Source organism: Sinocyclocheilus rhinocerous, unplaced genomic scaffold, assembly GCF_001515625.1.
Source record: "Sinocyclocheilus rhinocerous isolate Xijiao unplaced genomic scaffold, SAMN03320098_v1.1 scaffold1803, whole genome shotgun sequence".
Taxonomy (NCBI): domain Eukaryota; kingdom Metazoa; phylum Chordata; class Actinopteri; order Cypriniformes; family Cyprinidae; genus Sinocyclocheilus; species Sinocyclocheilus rhinocerous.
The window spans coordinates 169,343-192,818 of NW_015656128.1; the positions used below are offsets into that span (position 1 = coordinate 169,343).

The 23,476-nt window shown below is 35.5% G+C and overlaps 2 protein-coding genes across 2 annotated transcripts in view; both read right to left on the minus strand.

Moving 5' to 3' along the window:
• Window positions 1-2,534: 2,534 nt before the first annotated feature.
• Window positions 2,535-17,036, minus strand: ca4a (carbonic anhydrase IV a). The gene is made up of 8 exons (XM_016526744.1): window positions 16,915-17,036; window positions 6,651-6,695; window positions 6,384-6,548; window positions 5,610-5,755; window positions 5,361-5,453; window positions 5,184-5,250; window positions 3,771-3,934; window positions 2,535-2,687 (listed from the first exon to the last, which is right to left on the minus strand). The coding sequence occupies exons 1-8, from the start codon at window positions 16,973-16,975 to the stop codon at window positions 2,535-2,537; spliced, it is 894 nt and encodes a 297-aa protein (XP_016382230.1). The 5' UTR covers window positions 16,976-17,036.
• Window positions 17,037-19,939: 2,903 nt separating this feature from the next.
• Window positions 19,940-23,476, minus strand: part of LOC107719345 (myotubularin-related protein 4-like) — a 12,342-nt gene continuing 8,805 nt past the window's right edge. The window contains exon 4 of the mRNA XM_016526743.1: window positions 19,940-21,547. Coding sequence (XP_016382229.1) covers window positions 21,370-21,547 — 178 coding nt within the window. The 3' untranslated portion in view covers window positions 19,940-21,369. The remainder of the gene's footprint in view (window positions 21,548-23,476) is intronic.

Genomic DNA, 23,476 nt, shown 5'->3' on the forward strand with positions numbered 1-23,476 from the left:
TACACTGAAAAAAATGTTTCATTCATCCAATTAAAAAATTTTTTTGGTAATGATTCACATCTATATTTTTTTAACTTGAGCCAATGAAAAATAAATAACTTGCCCGTAGGGCAAAAATAAATAAATAATAAATAAAAAATTGAAAAACAAATAACTTGCCCTTAGGGCAAGTTATTTACAGTGGGTACGGAAAGTATTCAGACCCCCTTAAATTTTTCACTCTTTGTTATATTGCAGCCATTTGCTAAAATCATTTAAGTTAATTTTTTTTCCTCATTAATGTACACATAGCACCCCATATTGACAGAAAAACACAGAATTGTTGACATTTTTGCAGATTTATTAAAAAAGAAAAACTGAAATATCACATGGTCTTAAGTATTCAGACCCTTTGCTGTGACTCTCATATATTTAACTCAGGTGCTGTCCATTTGTTCTGATCATCCTTGAGATGGTTCTACACCTTCATTTGAGTCCAGCTGTGTTTGATTATACTGATTGGACTTGATTAGGAAAGCCACACACCTGTCTATATAAGACCTTACAGCTCACAGTGCATGTCAGAGCAAATGAGAATCATGAGGTCAAAGGAACTGCCTGAAGAGCTCAGAGACAGAATTGTGGCAAGGCACAGATCTGGCCAAGGTTACAGAAAAATTTCTGCTGCACTTAAGGTTCCTAAGAGCACAGTGGCCTCCATAATCCTTAAATGGAAGACGTTTGGGACGGCCAGAACCCTTCCTAGAGCTGGCCGTCTGGCCAAACTGAGCTATCGGGGGAGAAGAGCCTTGGTGAGAGAGGTAAAGAAGAACCCAAAGATCACTGTGGCTGAGCTCCAGAGATGCAGTCGGGAGATGGGAGAAAGTTGTAGAAAGTCAACCATCACTGCAGCCCTCCACCAGTCGGGGCTTTATGGCAGAGTGGCCCGACGGAAGCCTCTCCTCAGTGCAAGACACATGAAAGCCTGCATGGAGTTTGCTAAAAAACACCTGAAGGACTCCGAGATGGTGAGAAATAAGATTCTCTGGTCTGATGAGACCAAGATAGAACTTTTTGGCCTTAATTCTAAGCGGTATGTGTGGAGAAAACCAGGCACCTGTCCAATACAGTCCCAACAGTGAAGCATGGTGGTGGCAGCATCATGCTGTGGGGGTGTTTTTCAGCTGCAGGGACAGGACGACTGGTTGCAATCGAGGGAAAGATGAATGCGGCCAATTACAGGGATATCCTGGACGAAAACCTTCTCCAGAGTGCTCAGGACCTCATACTGGGCCGAAGGTTTACCTTCCAACAAGAGAATGACCCTAAGCACACAGCTAAAATAATGAAGGAGTGGCTTCACAACAACTCTGTGACTGTTCTTGAATGGCCCAGCCAGAGCCCTGACTTAAACCCAATTGAGCATCTCTGGAGAGACCTAAAAATGGCTTTCCACCAACGTTTACCATCCAACCTGACAGAACTGGAGAGGATCTGCAAGGAGGAATGGCAGAGGATCCCCAAATCCAGTTGTGAAAAACTTGTTGCATCTTTCCCAATAAGACTCATGGCTGTATTAGATCAAAAGGGTGCTTCTACTAAATACTGAGCATTTTTCAGTTTTTCTTTTTTAATAAATCTGCAAAGATGTCAACAATTCTGTGTTTTTCTGTCAATATGGGGTGCTGTGTGTACATTAATGCGGAAAAAAAATTAACTTAAATGATTTTAGCAAATGGCTGCAATATAACAAAGAGTGAAAAATTTAAGGGGGTCTGAATACTTTCCGTACCCACTGTACATTTTAATTCTCAATTCTCGATCAATTAACTTGATTCATTTAAAGCGAATTTGATTCTTTTGAACTCAAGTGTGAAACACCCTGTGAAACTGTCAACAGAATTAATGTAGATGTATTTGTGTTTGCTATATCTGGGTTTCTCTCCGATCTATTCTCACGGCTCTGTGACCTTTCACCCTTGAACTCTGTGACCTTTCACCAGTAAAGTGCTGATCATTGCTGTGTGTGTTAGTAATGCACGTCTCCAGCACATCAAAGCCTTTGTAAATATAGCCTGTGTGTGTGTGTGTGTGTGTGTGTGTGTTTGGCAGATGTCTATAACAGATAAAGGTCATGCATTTATTCCCCGTCAGACCTTCACAGAAAGTCCGAGCGGCTTTAGTTCAGCTCCTATTGATAGCTATGAACACACGTCTACTGGTCAGATTCTACACTAACTACTCTATTGTCCTGTAGAAACAGCTTGTTTGTGGTTTTCTTCTGTTGGTCTGTTGATTGGCTGAGAACTCATTGTGTTGATTGTGTGCCGGTAGCGGGTCGGTCTCGCTCTAGTTCGGACGGGACAGGCCGAGCGCTGCGCTGATGGAGGCCAGAATCAGGACGGCGCTGGCACTAAAACCATAAAAAAATTTTCTACAAATAAAATAAACATAAACTGATATCGAATATGAAAACATAAACTATTTTATTTCAGCTAGTCGCCAAAGCAACTTTTCTCATTTTCATTTAGTTTAACTTGATGTACTAAAATAACTCAGCTGATGGAGGCCAGAATCAGGACGGCGCTGGCGGCGACCGCTGCGCCGCTGGACCGGTAAACCACGCGTCTGTTACGCGGCTGAACGGGTCTGAATGTGCCCACCATCGGGTTCCCATCGTGGAACTTCAGGGTGGAAAAAGCCCGGAGCTGTTTGAAGACACATAATGATCAGAGCTTGATTTTTGGGGTGAGCTGGCCCTTTAAGTGCTCACTTCTGAAATCCTAATAGAAAGTAAAAATCCCATTCATTTTCTCCATAGATGAACTGATTTTTTTAGCCTTTAAAAACAGATCTACTGTGAGCTACAAGGTTGTTATTCGACGGTAGATGCGTTTGTTGAAGCCATCAATTCGCATTATTTCAACTTATCTTTTAAAGAATTGTTTAAAAGCGGAATTTCTGGTGAAAAACTACATTACCCATAATTCTGCAAAATAATACAAATCGAAACAAGCTAATTGTGCCAAAACAACTCTTTAGTGTCTTGTTCGGCACTCAAATAACTCAAACTGAAATAAAAATGAATAAAAATATATATAGACATATTAAAAAACTAATAAAAATGACAAACACACAACAAAATTACTAAAACATGAAAACAAAAAAGATAGCTGAAAAATCTGACAATATTAAAAAAAATCTAATTTAACATTAATACAAACTATAATAGTATTTCAATGATACTAAAATAACACTGTTTAACATGACAATCAAATCAAAAATGATGTATATCAACAACTTTAAGTTAATAATTGTATTATTCACATGCTTCATGGGTTTGTAATTCTTCCATTAAAGATATTAAGTTCACAGTCTTTTATCTTTTTGATCTCTTTTTGTATGATTTTCAAATACTGTTTTGCTTCAAATCAAAGTTTGTTGTGATTCTTCTCGTAGCTATGTTCATTCTTGCCCGTTTATTGGGGAAATCTTATCAAAGTGAGAATATATTGAAGATATTTAGTCAATATCCAATGGATGCTGAATAAAATGTAGCATCCCATTCATTGACAACCAAATAAACGTCACCAGCACTATTGTATAATTCACTGCGCTATTCTGAAGTTCCATTCAAATAAATGCTAAAATACATGCAATGTGCATAAAATGGTTATTTAAATATAGCTGACTATAATGGCAAGAGATAGCAAAGTAAATGAGTTTAAATACGAGTTCATGTCCAGTTTTTGGTGTTCAGGATAATGGCGTGAAGGCAGCTTCAGTCGCACCTGTTCTCTGTCGAGGGGAATGGGGTTTTCAAACACCGTCCACACCACAGCCTCCGTGCAGCCCGGTGTGGTTAGAGAGCCGTCATACCGGTAATAGTTAGTCATGTTGACTTCAGGAGGAATGAGCTGATTCAGAGAGATCTTACGGAGCGTCGTGTTTCCATCTGCGCAAACAAAAAGAGTCATTCAGACAGCTTTGTTGAACAATGTCTCTTCTGATTAACAAGGCTGAATTTATTTGATCGAAAATACAGTAAAAAATTGTTAAATATTATCATTTAAAATAGCTGTTTTTTATGTGAATATATGATAAAATGTCATTTATTTCTGTGATGCGCAGCTGTATTTTCAGCATCATTACTCCAGTCTTCAGTGTCACATGATCTTCAGAAATCAGTCTAATATGCTGCTCAACAAACATTTCTGATTATTATCAATGTTGAAAACAGTTGTGCTGCCCAATATTTTGGTGGAAACCGTCATGCAATTTATTTTTCAAAAGAACAGCATTTATTTGAAATCATAACACTATAAATGTCTTTACTGTCAATTTAATGCATCCTTGCTCAATAAAAGCATTTGTGTCTTTCTTTCAAAAACATTAAAAAAAATCTTACTGACCCCACACTTTTAAACGGTAGTGGATTTTCTACAAATGCATATAATTATCTCCAGAAATTTCTAGAAATGCATAAAGTTTTCTTTTCATGTTATCATTAGCTTTATTTGAAAACATCCAGAATATTATCATAATATAAATTTTTTTGTGTAGATTCCAGGATTTATTTTTTAATTAAAATTAATTTTACTTTCTTTTTTTTTTTTTTAGGGAAGACAATAATATATATGTTTTTTTATTTAAAATTATTATTTTTTTAAATTCTAATTAAAAGTGTGTAATTTCTTTGCTAGAAACAGCACTACGCGTAACATAATAAAGACAAAAAAAGATAACAATTGTTTCCAGATAGTCCTATTGTCTCTCAAGCTCACGTCACTGGTTGAGTCATAATCTGGCATATATGGTGTCGCTCAAACAAACAGATCAATGTTATGAAAGTATCAGTGTTTCACTCTTCAGGAAGTCAAGCTATGACCATTGACTGAATGACACGATTAAACTGAAACAGCACAAGCTAGCTGAACACTGAATAAATGACGCACTTCACTCTTAAAGGAATATTCCAGCATATATTCATCTTGATCAGCATGCTTTTGATTAATGCAGACAATGCATTCACAAGTAAAAGAATCAGAGCACCATCAATAGATGTTTAAAATATAAAGGTATCAGAAATGCACTTATTCAAACCAAGTCAAAATGATTGTCTGTGTTGATCAACAGCATGTCACATATGGAATATTCCTGTAATACTGCAGAAGCGCTTGTTCAGATTGAGGTTGCTTTCTTACTTGTATTCTGGATGCTGCGCAGGCCGTGTGTGAAGAGATCATACTTTCTGTTAGAGCTGCTCGACTCCTGAAAGTTTGAAGCAATGTGGATTTTTCATTGTAAAAATTCAAAATCATCTCTGAGCAAACTAAACATACTCATATTTCTTGATTTTAAAGCACATGCACATTTCAAACCTCGTAGAAGAATCCCAGCACCGCAATTCCTGAAGGATCTCTGAGTGCATCTTCAAGTCTGTTGAATCTTTGTTTCATGTGCACAATATGCAGCTGGTGAGAGAGTAATACACATAATAATACGGATTAAAAGTAAAAATATATATAAATAAAAACTCGAGCAAAACAGTATTTTTGGAATCAGCAGCACAAAAATAGGAATAGACGAGTATTGGCTGGTGTTATTCACTGATATGGTGTTGGTCGCACCTCCATAGGATACTGCTCTCCATCGACGGTGTGTTCAGATCCAGGACCTCCGTTAGTGCCCCAGTGGAGGTGAAACTGCACGGCCTTGTACGTTTCTCCCAGGTTTCCTCCAGACACTGTGGCTGTGATGGGTATACTGACCTGAACTGATGTGGAAAACACAACATTACAGTCCAGCGTCACACAGAGCAGTTTGTTTCTTCATCAGATTTGGAGAAATGTAGCATTGCATCAGTGTCTCAGCAATGGATGCTCTGCAGTGAATGGGTGCCGTCAGAATGAGAGTCCAAACAGCTGATAAAAACATCACAATAATCCACACCACTCCAGTTCATCAGTTATTGTCTTGAGAAAACAAAAGAAACAAATCCATCATTAAGGTGTTTTTAATTTTAAACAGTTGTTTCCAGCTAAAATACGAGTCGTTAATCTAAAATAACGCAGTGTTTTTATGGATTATGGACTCGTATTTTAGCAAGAGGCAACAGTTTGAAGCTAAAAACGTATTAATGCTGGATTAGTTTCAGCTTTTGTCTTCTCCAGATGTTAACCGATGGACTGGAGTGCTGTGGATTACTTGTGATGTTTTTATCAGCTGTTTGGACTCTCATTCTGACGGCACCCATTCACTGCAGAGCATCCATTGCTGAGACACTGATGCAATGCTATATTTCTCCAAATCTGATGACATTTTGAGCTACATGCTCTTCATCAGGCTAGATTAGTTTTGATTCTCGTCTTCAGCTGCTGTTCTTGTCCAGTTTGCAGTCTTACCCGAGTGGCCGTTGTTCTTCATGGTGCTGTCGAATACGGTCTGGTAGCCGGTGAATTTGAAAGGCGTCAGCCGCTCGTCCAGCTTGGTTTTCTTCGTCACTATGTTGATTGGTGACTGCCTGTTCTTCCCACAGTCTGCACTGACTTCACTCCATCGGTCTGGTTCTTAGAGCAACATGGAGAAGTAACGTTAGATTTAGTTTATATGCGTCTTAGATAGTTGAGTGATGTGATGAAACAGAAAATGCACATAGAGGCTCAACTTACCTTTACAGTGAGATTCACAGCTCACTTGTGTCTGGTAGCACCAGTCTGTGTGAGTATAAAAGGTGAGTTAGTAAACTGAAATACTTTATTTAGATGACTGGGAATAATTAAGATTTTTAAAAATGTTTTTGCAAGGAGACTCTTCTGCTCACCAAGGCTGTAGTTATTTGATATAAAAATACAGTAGTTATAAAAAATACAGTAAAAACAGTAAAATTGTGAAATATTATTACAATTTAAAATGACTGTTTTCTATGTGAATATCTATTAAAATGTAATTTATTTCTGTGATGCAGCGCTGAATTTCCAGCATCATTACTCCAGTCTTCAGTGTCACATGATCTTCAGAAATCATTCTAATATACTGCTCAAGAAACATTTCTGATTATTATCAATGTTGAAAACAGTTGTTCTGCTTCATATTTTAGTAGAAACTGTGATAGACTACCACAAGTTTGGAGTAAGAAAAATAAAAATAAATTCATACATCTTTTATTCAGAAAAACAAACACATTGTTTAAAAGTGACAGTTATTACTTCTAAAATGTTAGAAAATGTTTCTATTTTCAACATCGAATATGTGTTTCCTATTATTATCAATAATTAAACACCAATAATAAATGATAGTAATTAAACACCAAATCAGCATATTAGAATGATTTCTGAAGGATCATGTGACACTGAAGACATCACAGGAATAAATGACATTTTAACAGATATTCACATAGAAAAGTAGTTTTTTTAATTGCAATAATATTTCACAATTTTACTGTATTTTTGATCAAATAAATTCACCCTTGGTGAGCAGAAGACGCTTCTTTCAAAAGCATAAAAAATTGTAATCATTCCAAACGTTTGACCGCTAGTGTATTAAACAAGTTATTAATTGTAATGACTTCATTCCATTGACTCGTCCGACAGGAAAACCTCTCCCTGCCGCTCACAATGAGCACAGGCTATATTGAATTGTTATGAGAATTGTTGATGATGACTAAACTATCTTCATATTCTTAACAGAAGTAACTAACGGGATGTCTCTCAGGCAACTTCTCAAGAAGTTACTCAGTCATCATGACTGGATTTCGTGACCCCGGGTCTCCTTTTCAGATCCTGTTATATATCCTGTTAAGAGAAATGTCACTGATGACCCAGATGTGACCCTGGAGCACAAAACCAGTCATAAGGGTCAATTTTTTGAAACTGAGATTTATGCATCATGAATAAATAAAAAATAAAAAGTCACAAATGATTTGATTATTGTCATATAATAAGAGTATAGAGCTGTAAAATGAGCAGCTTAGATCATTTTATGAGAGTTCATATTGAGATCTTTGACTTTTAATTGCAGACGTTGCTGCACATTTGAGACATTGCTGAGATCAAAAATGACTGGATATGAAGTTGGTCAGACCTCTTTAAAGAGAAAGTGAGGTTAAAATACACCTCACACAGTTGAGGAAGGTCATTTCTTGGCTAATGCAAGAGATATTTCTCTTCCGCAAGAAGTTATTAATTCATAAATTGATCTGATGACCTTTCATTGAGCTCATATGATCTTGTATTGACACTGATGACAAAATATTTATTAAAGGAAAGATATAATGAACTAGATAATGATCATATTTAATAGATCTGACTGTTAAGTGTGCAGTAAAAACATTTTATTTTTAAATGTCCGTTTTTAATCAGAATATCAGCCAATTTGCATGTTCACATCCATTAAACATTAATGACTTCTATAGAATAAAATAGAATTGTGCCCCTCCCCCCCAATAAATAAATAAGATTAATGTATTAATGCACATAAAATTTCCATGCATTTGCATTACACAGTTTTAACATAAACTAATAAACGTAATGTGATGCACATTTTCATTTTCATTTCAATCATGCATAAATAAAAGTAGTCGGATTTCTATAATAATACTAATACATTGAATAGGTTTTAAATGCATATCTTCAATAAATACAATTAGTTTCAACCCTCATACATTGTTAATACTTTTTAACCTAATGATAAATTTAACTGTTTTCTCAACAAACAGATTTATGCTGATTCTAAGCTATTTGAATTAATGCATTTTGAAAATATGATCATTTAAATAAAATTAAATGCAAATATTTAATGATAAATTATGGCATGATTTTTTGCCATGCGTGACTGAGAAATATGCATCACATTAAGTTTATTCGCTTGTTTGTGTTAAAACTTTGGATGGACATGTTATCAAGCTTTTTTTGAGTTTGAGTTTGATTAATTTCTCTATAGAAGTGTATTAGTATTTCATTGCTTAGATTGACCTCATCAAGCTCAAAAGTTCACCGCTTTGGCATCAAACTTGTTTTTAGTCACTTCAGTGTCAATCAAATTCATCATTTCATGTTTATTAAACTCTTCCCCGATTGTTCACTTGTTTTGTTTTGTTCCCTCACAAACAAAGTATTGTTCCCACGTCTCCATCTTTAGCTGTTATTCTCTGCCATTCAAATGCCTCTAATACACAGGAATTGCGTTTCTATTGTTTGTTAGCTGGACAGACACGAGTCGAGGGTCCGGCGCTCTATCTGTCTCCGCTATCTCATATAGACGACTCTTATTTGATTAATCTTTCACAATGGAGACGCATGTCTCCACCTCACAAATATTTTGACCCTATCTCTGAAATCCAATATTTATTAAAAACACGCACGCCATTGAAACGAATGGGTCGGGTCGCCTCGTTTTGTTATTTCTAAGTTCAGTCCCACACATGGAAGGCCGGCCGGTGGAAGTGAACGTTTTGCAGAGGAAGTGCTAGAGAAATGGCACAGCGGGCATGTCTTTAGACCTCATCCTCGCTCCACCTGACGCAGACCTGCCGTCTCCAGAGCCAGATGAAAACCCCAGGTTCTCCCCATGAGCCGTCTGGAGCACAAAGCCAGGAACGCCAGGGACGTGTGAACCGGCCATCCTTCCTCACCCAGAACCTGTTTATCATCTCCCATTGTGTGCTGCCTGTACCCAGAATGCACTTGATCTCATTCCCTCACAGAAGTCTCTAGGATGACCATAATAAGTGCAACAGTCGCTTCCAGATATAAAAACTTGAGAACATATTATTTGTATAGCAACCGTTTCAGTCCCTCCCCAACCAACTGGAAACAGACTGCCTAAGAAGAGATTAAATCAAAGGTTCAATCAATATTGAATGTATGTATGCATGAATGAATAAATAAATACATTTTATTTTTTTCAGTCTTTTTATTTGTATTTTTTATTCTTCTTTTTATTTTATTTTTTATTCTCAAGAACTACCAACCAGAATCAGACTGCTTTAGAAAATAAATAAATAAATAAAATGCTTTATTATTTTTTAATTTTATTCCTTTTATTATTTTTATTCTCAAGAACTACCAAGCAGAAACAGACTGCCTTAGAAGATATTAAACAAAAGAAGATATTAAAGCAATCAATCAATAAATGTTTTTTTTCTTCATTTTTAAATTTTATTTTATTTTATTTTTTATTATTCTTTTTATTTATTTTTATTCCCAAGAACAAATGTTTTTGTTCTCAGGGAACTATACCAACCACAAACAGACCGCCTTAGGAGGTATGAAATAAAACGTTACACTAAATAAACAAACAAACAAACAAATAAATATATATTTTTTTATTATTCAAGAACAAATGTTATTTGTAAAGAGATTTGTAGATTAAATTATTAAAATATCTGTATTATGTAACCTATTTAATTATTGCAGAGCTGCAATAATTAAATAGGTTAAATCATACAAATATCCTTTATGTATTTAATCCCATTTTATTAACCAATTTGCTGCTGACCTTCGATGATCCAATTCAACCATACTAATAAGCACAAATTACACAAGATAAGCTAACATTTCTTCTTCTTTTTTTATTGCTGAAGAGTGTTGAACTTTCTTCTTCTGCGTATACTGTACAGACGTGAATTTACATTTCCTTCAGCCTGAGGCTTTTGGTGTGAAAGGGCTTTTACATTTGCAACCCTCTACATTGCGTGTAAATCACTCGCATATGCGACTAAATCTTCACTCTGGGCGACTAAATGATGTCTAATGCAATCAATCAATAAATGTTTTTTTTCTTCATTTTTAAATTTTATTTTATTTTATTTTTTATTATTCTTTTTATTTATTTTTATTCCCAAGAACAAATGTTTTTGTTCTCAGGGAACTATACCAACCACAAACAGACCGCCTTAGGAGGTATGAAATAAAACGTTACACTAAATAAACAAACAAACAAACAAATAAATATATATTTTTTTATTATTCAAGAACAAATGTTATTTGTAAAGAGACTATGCTTTTTACCATTTCAGTCTCTCCCAACCAACCCAAAACAGACGATATTAAATAAAAGGTTACAATCAATAAAAATTAATAAATAAATAAATAATTGGGAAATAGATTTTTAAAGAGAACTTATAACCAGTTTTGGGGGTAACGTATTACAAGTAACGCGAGTTACGTAATCAGATTACTTTTTTCAAGTAACTAGTATACTGTACAGACGTGAATTTACATTTCCTTCAGCCTGATGCTTTTGGTGTGAAAGGGCTTTTACATTTGCCAAAAATATAACTTTTTATATTAAAAGCAAACAAGCAAGCCCAGCCCAGATTTAAAAAGTAACGTAATGCATTACTTTCAATAAAAAGTAACTAAGTAACGTAATTAGTTACTTTTTTTAGGAAGTAACGCAATATTGTAATGCATTACTTTTAAAAGTAACTTTCCCCAACACTGCTTATAACCTACTTTTAGATCCGAGTTTGTTAATCGATGGTTTATGCTTTTGTTGAAGCTGTGAGCCTGCATTATTTCAACTGTTTTTTAAAATAATTGTTTAACAGCTGAATCTGTGATGAAAAACAACATTGTTCATAATTCTGCATAGTGCTGGGCGGTGACCAGAAATTGATATCACGGTATTTTTCAAAATTATACCGGTTTCACGGTACATGGCGGTATTTTTTTTATCTACACACAAAATTCCACCAATCAGAGAGTCTCGGCGAGGAAATCATGTCAAAAGAGCTCCGCCCACTCCACAAATGACAAAATCAAGTCTCACTAAACTGTCAAAATATTTCTGTATATATGCATATTTTGCAATAAACTTAAAATATATTGTTTCTATTGACATAATCAACAACTTAAATAGATTAGTAGTTCTCCATTTGATGATGTCATCTGCAATGCCTCATGTGATTGGAGTGTTTTTCCCTCGTTGGAGTTAAGTTCCCAGTCTTGTATCTTTGTTTTGTTTTTTGTTCACTTTTTAAATACCTTTTTGCTTCAAATCAGAGTTTGTGTTGTTGCGATTCTGCTTGTAGCTGGTTTGTTTGCCTCGTGGCTTATAATGCTTAAATAGAGACTTGTTGAAAATCCCTATGGGAAAAATGAATGGAAAAAATACTTCCAGCAGCAATGTTGCTGAAAAAGTGAATGGCACTAGTGCAAACATTCATGCTTAATTACTTCTGACCATAATAAACACATTTCTCAATGCATACTGTAAATGTGGATGAGAGATTGTGTCTGCTGATCCATAAGAATTAGTTTGGCATTAATGAGCAGGTGTTATGAAGGTATTTATTGGTCTCGGCTATCATTAACCGCGTCGAGTCCGGAGCGCATGTCAGCAGAGAACAATACCTGCCTGTTCGCTGATATGAATTCACAAACAGCCTTTGATCTTTAGAGCTGCGCGAGAAACAAAGTGAGTGTCACAGTGGGTCACAGTAATATCTCAAAGAGCCAAAGACGCAACACTGCAGATGAACAACGACACAAAAGACAAAGCAAAGAAAATACGGTTTCATGCATGCAAACCAAAACAAATCCATCACTGTGTGTACGATATATATATATATATCATGTGAACGCGGAAATCTGCTTAGACACCTTAACCTCATTTAGACAGCAAGGCATTCTGGCATTTTGGCAGAACATGCAAACTGCATATTATTTATGTTTTTTGTAAATGTATGCTGTTTGATATTCTACACAACATGACTGCATTTAGGCTGCGGTTGAACACGTTTGCTAAAGTTGACCTCATATTTATTGCTTTTCACACATTCTCTTCCAAAACCGAGTGAGCTGCACAATGTAAAATAGGAATAAATAACACTACTTTGTTTTGTGAGTTTGGTTTGTTCAGTAGATGCCTCATTCAACCAATAAATACATCAAGGCAAGGCAAATTTCCCATTAATAACAATTGCTGCAATGCATGCTGGGAACTCACAAACGCTTAACATTTCAGCAATATTGTTACATTTTCAATTCTTTCTGTGTTTGACTTGTTGGGACAACATTTGGAGGAAGTTCCCTTGGTTCTTACATGGGTTTTTAAAGGTAGGGTAGACGACGATTTCGGAGAGTCTAGCAATAGCAAGCTAGCTTTGAAAGCATAAGATCCCTCCCTGCCTGCAAATCGCTCTCCAAAGCCACGCCTCCTCCAAAACACATGACCGCACACAGACAGAGCAGAGACATCAGCGACAAGATAAGAGACAGTGTCAATGCTGTCAGATTACCTCATGTCTCATTCACTGGTGAGAAAACATTTCGGTACAAAGCGCATGATGTTACAGTAATGATGCCTTACATTCTCACTCGGTCCTGCCATCAATAATGCAGTGGAACGTGGTGATGATGATGTATGCAAATACATACGTCGACAGGACAGCCTATCGTAGCCCTTGAACTGTGGGATATGATTAGACGAACATTTTATGGTCCTACGCCTTCCACAGACAACATAAATACATATAAATACACTTAGGCCACTTAACTTAGTGATGCCTATCGGGCTGTGAAGTAAGGTGACCAGACGTGCTCCTTCCCGGGGACACGTTCTGCACAGGATTTCTAAAGCGCCTAAAATAACCAGGTGTTGGTTGTTTGCGCTGCTCAGATCAATCGTTGTATGACATCAAAGTACCGCGAGAGAGATTCGAAAGCATGGAGCCGTCTGCTTTGCTCTCTATAGCTCTCGCGGTACTTTGATGTCATACAACGATTTAGAATTTTAGAAATCCTGTGCAGAACGTGTCCCCGGGAAGGAGCACGTCTGGTCACCTTAATGTGAAGGGACTTTCAACCAGCATAACAAAAAATGTTTTTGAAACAAATCACATACCCTGCCTTTAAGTAGATTCAAGTAATTCACATTTCTTTGTATTTATGAACTATAAACGTCAAATTATTTAAAAAAATTAATAAATACATCTTATTTATTTTATTTTTGCAGTGCACCATAGGCAACATTTAAGGCATCTTAAGTTTGTGCTGTCTAATAAGAAAACCTATATACTAAGGCAGGATGGTATGTATCCTTTCTGGTTAAAACAATCCCAAAATGTACTTAGATTCATGCATTTGAGAGAAATTAGAAATGCACTGTGCATTTTATTTTATATTGCACTGAAAACTAGCAATAAAAATCGCTGCACTTTACCTCAATATTTACAGTATGTAAGATTTTTTTAATAAAGTTTTTTTTTTATTGTAAAGCATTTGTTGTCAGTCATGCACTTTACATGAGGAAGAATTATTTGAAGACAGTTTTAAATGAGCCACTTTTTATTTTGGTTAAGAAGCAGCACTAAGAAGGAAGCTGCCTATGTAGACGGCGAGATTTGCAGTGTTGCATTCTGTACATTTTCTTTCTTTCTTTATTAGGTTGAGCCAATATTTCAGCATGTCATTATGCAGTTCTCCTGCATGTAAATATTCCCACTGGCTTCATTAGTACCATTTAAGGTGCCATTTATAAACCATATTGATATTTATTGACCTTTAATTTAGACGGCTGCCATTTAGCAGATGCTTTAATTAAAAGTCATTTACAGTTGACTTCACCTCAGGTTACTCCAGAGAGACTGAAGCCGTGATACAGTAAGTGTGTTGATCAAGAGCACAATGAATCAACAATGAAGCTGCAGAGCTTTCTTTAACCTCTTGTCTGCTTGAATAATAAATAATCAGTTATTAATGCTGATATGAAGATACAGTCATTGTTTGTTTGTTCTATACAGAAGCACTTGAACACGCATATAAAGTGGCTCTTAAATAGAGACATACAGCCTTTTGTGGACATTTTGTTGACACAGCTAACCTAGAAAGTATATTTGGATGCTTAAGTCACACTTAAAAATGTCGGAATGTCATTGCATTAGAAATGATATCCATCAAATCTTTTCTGTTCGCTAACGTCGTCCTTTTCAAAGTTTGAATCACATTAACTAACTATCAACAAACAAAGTCACTGAATACCGACTGTCCTCGTTTTCAACACTCCATCTATTGTTTTAGCATTTCAAAGTGAACAATCTTCCTTTTGTCGAGTCATTTTTATTTAAATAGCGCTTTTCTACAATACACGTCATTTCAAAGCAGATACAAAATATGTGTGTCAATTTTTAAATATCTTTAGATCCTAGAGAACAGGAAATCTAACATCAAAGCAGCAGATTGTGTTTTAATGTCTTTAAGCTAGAATCATGTTTGTCGATTATTTACAATAACTGACACTTGCTTTGATATTTCGTAATCTAACTGAAAAGTGTGACTTAACTGTCTAAATAAGTTTTGGCACCGCTGGAATTAATCTGTCAATCATCAAAATGTATGTCGTTATTTTTGTAGGCTTCAACAGGCTAGTCAAACGTTTCAATAACCAAAAAATAAACGCTCGTGAACAGAAATCGCCTTCGTCTGTCAACGTAACCATAGTAACAGTGCGCTGTCCGCCCCTTCGCGTCGCATAAATAAATAAAAAAAAGAAGCATAAATAGACTACTGTAATTATTTATCACTTTATTGTTCATTTAGCTAAATTGTTACTACTTTTGTACGTTTCAACTAGCTTTTCAAACATTAAACAAGAGAACCCGTATTTACACTCGGAGCGCCGGTAAATAGTCAGAAATCGCTTTCGTGGTAACCATAGCAACAGTACGCTGCTCGAAAACTTTGCGTCTGAAAATCTATTCAAATAGGCCTACTGTAGGCTAATTATTTATCCCTTTATTGTTTTTCATACTTATAAATAACAACAAAACCTGACAAATTCAACCCGCCTATTTTAATCTAGCGGTAGCCTAAATAGACCCTCACAAACAGAAATGTTCCTCTTTTTTGGAGGTAACCATAGCAACAGAGAACCTTGCTTCTGAAAACCAAATAATTATTTATCACTTAAGTGTTCATTAATTTACCACATATCACAAAAACTTGATGACGTTTGGTCTACGGTACAAAGGGCTCCAAAGGACAAATTCGACAAACTTGAACGGATCAGGCACGGAATATTTCTATAGCAAGTCTTGATGCAGTTGGCATGACTGAGTACAGGTGCAGCGCTATCATGCCGCTTCAGAGCTTCATCACCGCGTTACGCTGCCAAACACTCTGGATTTTAGGAGCTCGTCCTATATAAGGAACAGCAACGGACCGAGTGTCCTTGAGCAGAAAGAAAGAAAGATGCTCCTTCCTCCAGAAAATGAGGCAGCGCGCAAGATTGATTTTTTTTAGGGGGTTCGAGGTTCGTGCGTCGGATGACATTAATTAGATTAATAACTCTCTGACAGTCTGCCTAGGTAAGCTAACATTATTTTTGCGACTTACAAAAGATTCATAAATAGCCTACAAAACGTGTTTTGAGTTTAATGAATTGATCATCTTTATTGTGTGTTCTGAATAAAATTGTGTTTATCGGTCATTAGCTCTGCATAGTCAAAACTGTAATAAAGATGTTAAAAAAAACCATGCGTTTTTCCATTGTGTAGCTACTTTTGAAAAGCTTAAAACTTGCTGAAACGTTCAAATGTTATATCAGAGTGTTTTGTGCAAAAAAAAAAAAAAAAAAGACTCAGCAGCTTTTTGGTCTAGAAAAGTTTGTAAATATAACTGTTTGAGAATATATGTAAATTTCTAGTAGGCTAGTATACTACTACACAGAAGAGTCGGTCTGTTCACCTTTAAATGATGCACATTAGCTATTAATGAATACTAATAAATTTGATATAGATCTGAGGTCATTCAGTAAGTTTAATCTGATCAGTGCAAAATGTCCTTATTGATATATGATCAGATTGATGTTACCTGCAAAGCGCTGTAGGTTTGTAGAGTTTGTGAATGAAGTTGAATTTGAACGCATATATGAAGCAGCACTGCAGCAGCAGCATCATTGAGCATAGCTAGATCATGAATGTGCTGGACTCACCTGCACCGCTGCACGAATGCAGAATCAGTGGCAGAAGATACGCTGAAAGCAGACACCGCATTGTGAAAGTCCTGTGACTCCAGCAATGAGACTCGACCAAATGTGACCCTTTGAGAGTGTGATCGTCTCTTATATAGTAATATATCTATCAATGGACAGGATGGAGTCTGCTGGCCCCTCCCATCACATTCCTCTAATAACAAGAGCATCATCACACCCCTCTCACCTTTATCACATGTTATGTATGAAATATGCTAATTATTCTTACATCTATCTATCTATCTATCTAAAAGTCATTTTAATGGTCAGATCTGATAAATGCCAGTACAATGACAAAAAACTCCTCACCTAACTATAATACATACTATTATTAGTAGAAAGATGCTTTTTCCCCTAAATCAACTTACAGTTTAGATCAACCTACAAGGCTACATTTATAGAAAATCCAACTGTGCATGGCAGCATATGACCAAAATAAGCCTTGCCCAATCACAGGTCATCTTATTCAAACTTTGTATGTTTATCATTGATTATTTTCCCAAGTTGTAATTCCATGAATCAAAGCATGATTGGATTATTCCAGGCGAAATTCTTAATAATGATCCCTTCAGTATTTTTGTTCCAGCATGTAGGCCTATTTCAGGGAAATTTATGGTTAGTAGCCTAAATGAGGAAAATTCTGTCAGGAAGTGTTGAATTAGGCTTTTGTTATTGTTTTATTTTTATTGCCTCCCATCTTAACACATATTTAATATTCCATAATCTTACCATGCTGTAAATTGTAAACATATTTCTGTTACTCATACACTTTATAGTGTGTATATGGGAGATTATTAGGCTATATCTTGTATAAAGTTACCTGAGTAAACACCTGCTTTATCCACAACAGAAATATGCAGTTATGAATATTGAGCAGCTGAGCGCAAAACAATCATTAATGTGAGTTTGGTGACATCTAATGGCCGGTTCAAAACTGTTCGACTCAAAACGGTTCAAAGCCTATTAATGATAATTATACAGCAGTAGGCCTACTACTACTAATACAGGTATTAATGCATTTATTTGTTTATTTACTACTTTTCAGAGCAACGTTCAAGGAGTATTTTTTAATTGTTATATTAGACAGCAACTTGTCTTTTGAAAATCATATTTCCCATGTTACAAAAACAGCATTCTTCCATCTTAGAAACATTGCCAAGTTACGAAACATGTTACCTGTTTCTGATGCAGAAAAGCTAGTTCATGCATTCATGACCTCTAGACTGGACTATTGTAATGCACTGCTAGCTGGTTGTCCTGCATCTTCAATAAACAAGCTACAGGTGGTCCAAAATGCAGCGGCTAGAGTCCTTACCAGGTCAAGAAAATATGATCATATTACCCCAATTTTACAGTCTCTGCACTGGCTACCTATTAAGTTCCATATCAGTTACAAAATATTATTACTTGCCTATAAGGCACTTAATGGGTTAGCTCCTGCGTACCTAACTAGTCTTCTACCACGCTACAATCCATCACGCTCCCTAAGGTCGCAAAACTCTGGACTTTTGGTAGTACCTAGGATAGCAAAGTCCACTAAAGGAGGTAGAGCTTTTTCGCATTTGGCTCCCAAACTCTGGAATAGCCTTCCTGATAATGTTCGGGGTTCAGACACACTCTCTCTGTTTAAATCTAGATTAAAGACACATCTCTTTGGCCAAGCATTCACACAATGTATCTCATAACCTTGTAATTCAATTATTTCTGATTAAATGCACATTATCATTTCTTTATTTGAACACATTTGTTTTTTTTTTGCATGGTTGGAACAGCAGCTACGCTAATTATGTCTCTATTTGTTTCTCTGTTTCTGCTGGGATTGACATCCCGTGGTAACTAGGATTTACACAAGCTTCAGTCTGGATCCAGAACACCTGAGAAGAGATGATGCCAACCCCTCAGAGGACCTCAGATGATGCCAACCCCTAAACCAACATACAAAACGACCAAATCTTCTGTGAAGCTGCTTTGCAACAATTTGTCTCGTGAAAAGTGCTATTCAAATAAACGTGAATTGAATATTTTTATAAGGCTGTCAATTTTCTTCTCAGTGACCTTCAGTAAAAAGTGATTATCACTGCAGGCTGAGATTTGTGATGTTGAACTGGAGGCATTTTCTATTATTTTTTAATTAGTAGTATTACTGGCATTGGCTGTTGGCTTTCTTCCCTTCATTTCTGACTGTGAAACGCTGAACCTTGTACAGTCTCACTAGTCTCATGTTAATTTTTGTAATGTTGCAATGTTGTGATTATTCTTTTAATTCATTGTAATAGTAGGCCTGACGCTGTTTTTCCTTTTTATAGATGGAGAAATATTTTTTAAAAATCAGTGGTAATTAACATTGTCATTAGACCATAAGAATTATTCCTTTAAATTCACAGGTAAAGAGATGCATTATTTATTTGTGAATGTATATTTTTGTGTTGTACGTGTTATGTTCTTTATGTAAATCTGTTGTAAAGTGTGGGAAAGGTGCTCTATAAATAAAACTGCTAAAGATCAGACTGCTGTTTTTGTTTTAAAACCAGCTTCTGTAGGATGATTTTCTTATAGCATATTAACTGCAGTATTAAATATATTAAATGTTGACTTTTTGAAAACTCTTAAAGGGGTCATAGGATGCTACATGCACTTTTACAAGTTGAGCGGCTCGGAAGAAAGGGGCGGGGCCAGCAGAGGTCATTAACATTTAAAGGAAAATGCTACAAAAACGGCTTGATCTGAAAAGAGCTGTTTTTTACACTACCATTGAGAAATTTTAACCAAACTATGTTACAGACTTTTCATTAAGACCCCAAAGAATCATATCAACTTGTGGAAAATGGGCATCCGATTACCCCTTTAAATATAACAGGAAAAAAATAACTGCAGCAAAACAAAAATGCTTATGTTAATTTTAGTGTTCAAGCTCCATGCTTGGTATGATTTTGAACAAAATGATAAAGCAAAGATGAATAATCTCAACACAGGACACAGATGGCTGATAAAGACATATCTTTTTATTTAACCCATGGGATTGAACTTGTACAGTGCATTTCTTTACAACAATTATTCACTAAGTGACACATTTTAGCCACTATTACAGACCAAATAACTATATAATATATCACATTTCTGGGTTCCTTTTCAATGCATTTAACTCGAAATGTGTCCTTCATCAACACCACGGAGAAGAAAAATTAAACCCATCAGACAAAAATCAAACCGGTTCTCAGTGTTTTTAACCTCATCGATTCTCAACAAATCATCCTCTGATTGTTAAGCCTCTAGCTATTGTACCATCTAACATGTTAAAGTGAATCCATAAGAAAATCAAACACATGGCACTGTTGAGAGGTTCACCAACATTACAATACACAATCAACGTAGGGCCTGAAGACGCGGACGACGTGAAAAAGAAATCATAGCACTTGTTTTGAACATGTTGAGAACGTGAGTGGACAGCAGCGAAGCGGTCAAACCCTCCAATACAAAAGTCCTTTAAATCGCCACCAGTTTCCAATGATTCACCTGTTTCAGATTGTCATTTTAATTATCGTCGTTGGTTTGTTCAGATGAAGTCACAGAAAAGAAACTAGTACACTAGTATTCTGGATAAAGTAGACGGAGCAGTGCAACATGGCTATAGTTTTACCGTAACGTACACAACAACATACAGCATAAATGTTCAGCTTGCTCGGTTTTTTTCTTGCTTTTCCTGTTACAAAACACAACCAGCCAGATGAAACATGAATTTAGGAGTGCTTCTGTTTATATATTACTGATATGTTGGAATTTGAGTTTGAGTTTGGCATTTAAAGTCGCGAGTGAAACCATTTCACATTTCAGCGAAAGCGCAGTTTTGACGCGAGTGGCTGAAAAACAAAAAAACTGCCATCAAATCAATGCAAACTGGCAGCTTAAATTCAGTCCCTCCCTCCAGTTTCTGAAAAATCAAAATAAACCAAACAGCCGTACATTCAAGCTTCATGTCAGCAGACGAACTGCTGCAGATCTCCCCGTTTTGGTCTCAAACCCCCTCTGTAGTGCACAAAATAATAAGGATACAAAAGTAGAATTTTTCGGTTTTAAATACTAGCAGCTTGGTTGGTTTTAAATAGAGAGCCTCTGGATGTGTGTGATGCATACGGGCCGTGTGGTTATTTCCAGACGAAGAAACGCCTCTCTTTGGAACCCAAGGATCCTTTGGGTCCGGTTTCTGTCCTCAATCAGAGAAGCTTGGAGTTCACTTGCAGTGATAAAATCGCCCCTCCGTCGCAAACCGCACTCGTGTTTGGAGTTGATCCGTCCTGTTCCTCGTGTGGATCAGTCTCAGAGCCGATCCGGACTCCAGAGGAGAGAGCGGCTCTTGCTCTAAAAGACGGGCGTGTGATTGGACGCCAGTGTGTGTGTGGCGCGCTGTGATTGGCCGTCTCAGCTGGAGGCGGTGGCGATGGCTTTCTTCAGCTGTTGCGAGCGCAGCTCTCGCGTGCGGGACTCCAGCAGCAGGTCGTGGCAGGGGGTGCACACCAGAACCGGGTCGTACAGCTGCTGGTCTGGGATGGGCAGCTTCAGGTGACAGCAGTCCTTACAAAACACGTTCCCACAGTTCCTACGGGAAATCAGGACGGAATCTCAATCATGCATTCAGTCAAATATAAACTAGCCATCCAATATTTGAATACAATTAACCAACAAACTAATCCATCACTATCAGCACTATAAACAGTGTCTCGCAAAAAAACTAGAACTATTGAAAAAACTAATGAAAAACGTAAACCCAGGATGCATTTCTAATTTTCTAACATTTCTGTTTAAGCTCAAGTTGAAGTTTAATTAAAAATAAAGCTAATTAGAATAAGTAATAAAATAAAAATGACAAAAGCTAAATTAAAATTAAAATAAGTTATAAAATTTAATAATTAATTAAATAATTCAGTTAAAAATGAATTTACTACCAATGAATAGAAATAAGAAAAATTAGAAATATTGCCTAAAACTGAAATAAAAAATTAACTAAAGCTTAACAGATTTTTTTTAAAATGACAAAAGCTAAATTAAAATTAAAATACAAAAATAAAAGTTATAAATAATTTAATAATTAAATCAGTTAAAATGAATTTACTACCAATGAATAGAAATAAGAAAAATAGAAATATTGCCTAAAACTGAAATAAACAATTCACTAAAGCTAAACAGAAATATTTTTTAAAATGACAAAAGCTAAATTAAAATTCAAAAATAAATTAATAATTAAATAATTCAGTTAAAAATGAATTTACTACTAATGAATAGAAAAAATACAAACATTGCCTAAAACTGAAATAAAAATTAACTTAAGCTTAACAGAAATATTTTTTAAAATGACAAAAGCACACAAAATAACTAAAATTTAAACTAAATTAAAACTGAAAATATAAATATAAAAGCTAATTTTAAATATTAATAATGCTGTAATGACACATTAGTAAATCAACAAACCAATCACATTAGTTATAAATCTAATATTCAATCAATAATCCAACAAACTAATCCGTTACATGCACTGCAAATAGTGTTGTTATTTTTAACGAAAAAAAACCCTCTATTTCACTAATTATTTTCAGTTAATGAAATAAAGCCAACAAAATAAACCTGTAGAAATGTTGCTCTGGCAAATGGCTAAAACTAAACTAAAAATAAAGCAAAATATAAATATTTAAAAATTGTTAAAATCACAATTTTAAAAATGACTACTACCTAAACTAAAATACTAAATTATAATACTATAATAGTGTATAAATAACACTAAATTAACACTGGCTATAAATAAAATATTTATAGAAATCACATATTAACCCTTTAAGTCATGAGGGCATTTTTGCCTCACTGAAGATGATGTTTTTTCTGAGTGACATACACAAAAAGAATGACTCATAACTCGAAGACTGCAGCAAGGAGAGTCAAAAGGCTGGTATCGTTAGAAAAATATGCTGCTGAGAAATAGCTGATAAAAATGTAAGACAAATTTGAGTGCTCAAGAGAAATTTTTCATATCTGTCTTATTTGACATTCAATATCTCAGGACAGAAATAAGGTAGGAGGAAAATTCTTTTTGATGAGGTTCTCCAGCATGTTATCTATATCGGTTTCAAATTTTGTGGTGATAGCATAAAGTATCCAAAAGTTACAGTATTTTGTAACAAAACAGGCATTTTTGTTTGGCTCTCGACTCCCTGAAGGAATTTTAAAACCTGTTGTTTTCTGAGTGCCATACACAAAAATAATGACTCATAACTCCAAGACCGTAGCAAGGAGAGTCAAAAGGTAAGTATCGTCTGATAGAAATGTTTCTATATTTTTATGGGGGGAAAAAATCTTTGCATTTGAATATTCTCATGCTGAGAAATAGGTGATAAAATGTAAGAAAAATTAGTGTGGTCAAGGGAAATTTTTCATATAATTCTTATTTGACGTTCAGTATCTCATGAAACATATATGGTAGGAGAAAAATTCTTTTTTGGTGATGTTCCCCAACATGTGTGCTGTATGTGAATTAAAT

Bases quoted from the DNA above. Each gene is read 5' to 3' on its own strand.
- ca4a (XM_016526744.1), bottom strand. From the start codon at position 16,975: ATGCGGTGTCTGCTTTCAGCGTATCTTCTGCCACTGATTCTGCATTCG. The intron at 5,454-5,609 runs GTGCGACCAACA...CTCTCTCACCAG, and splicing joins GAGAGCAGTATCCTATGGAG to CTGCATATTGTGCACATGAA. The intron at 2,688-3,770 runs GTGCGACTGAAG...GTCTTCAAACAG, and splicing joins TTCCCCTCGACAGAGAACAG to CTCCGGGCTTTTTCCACCCT.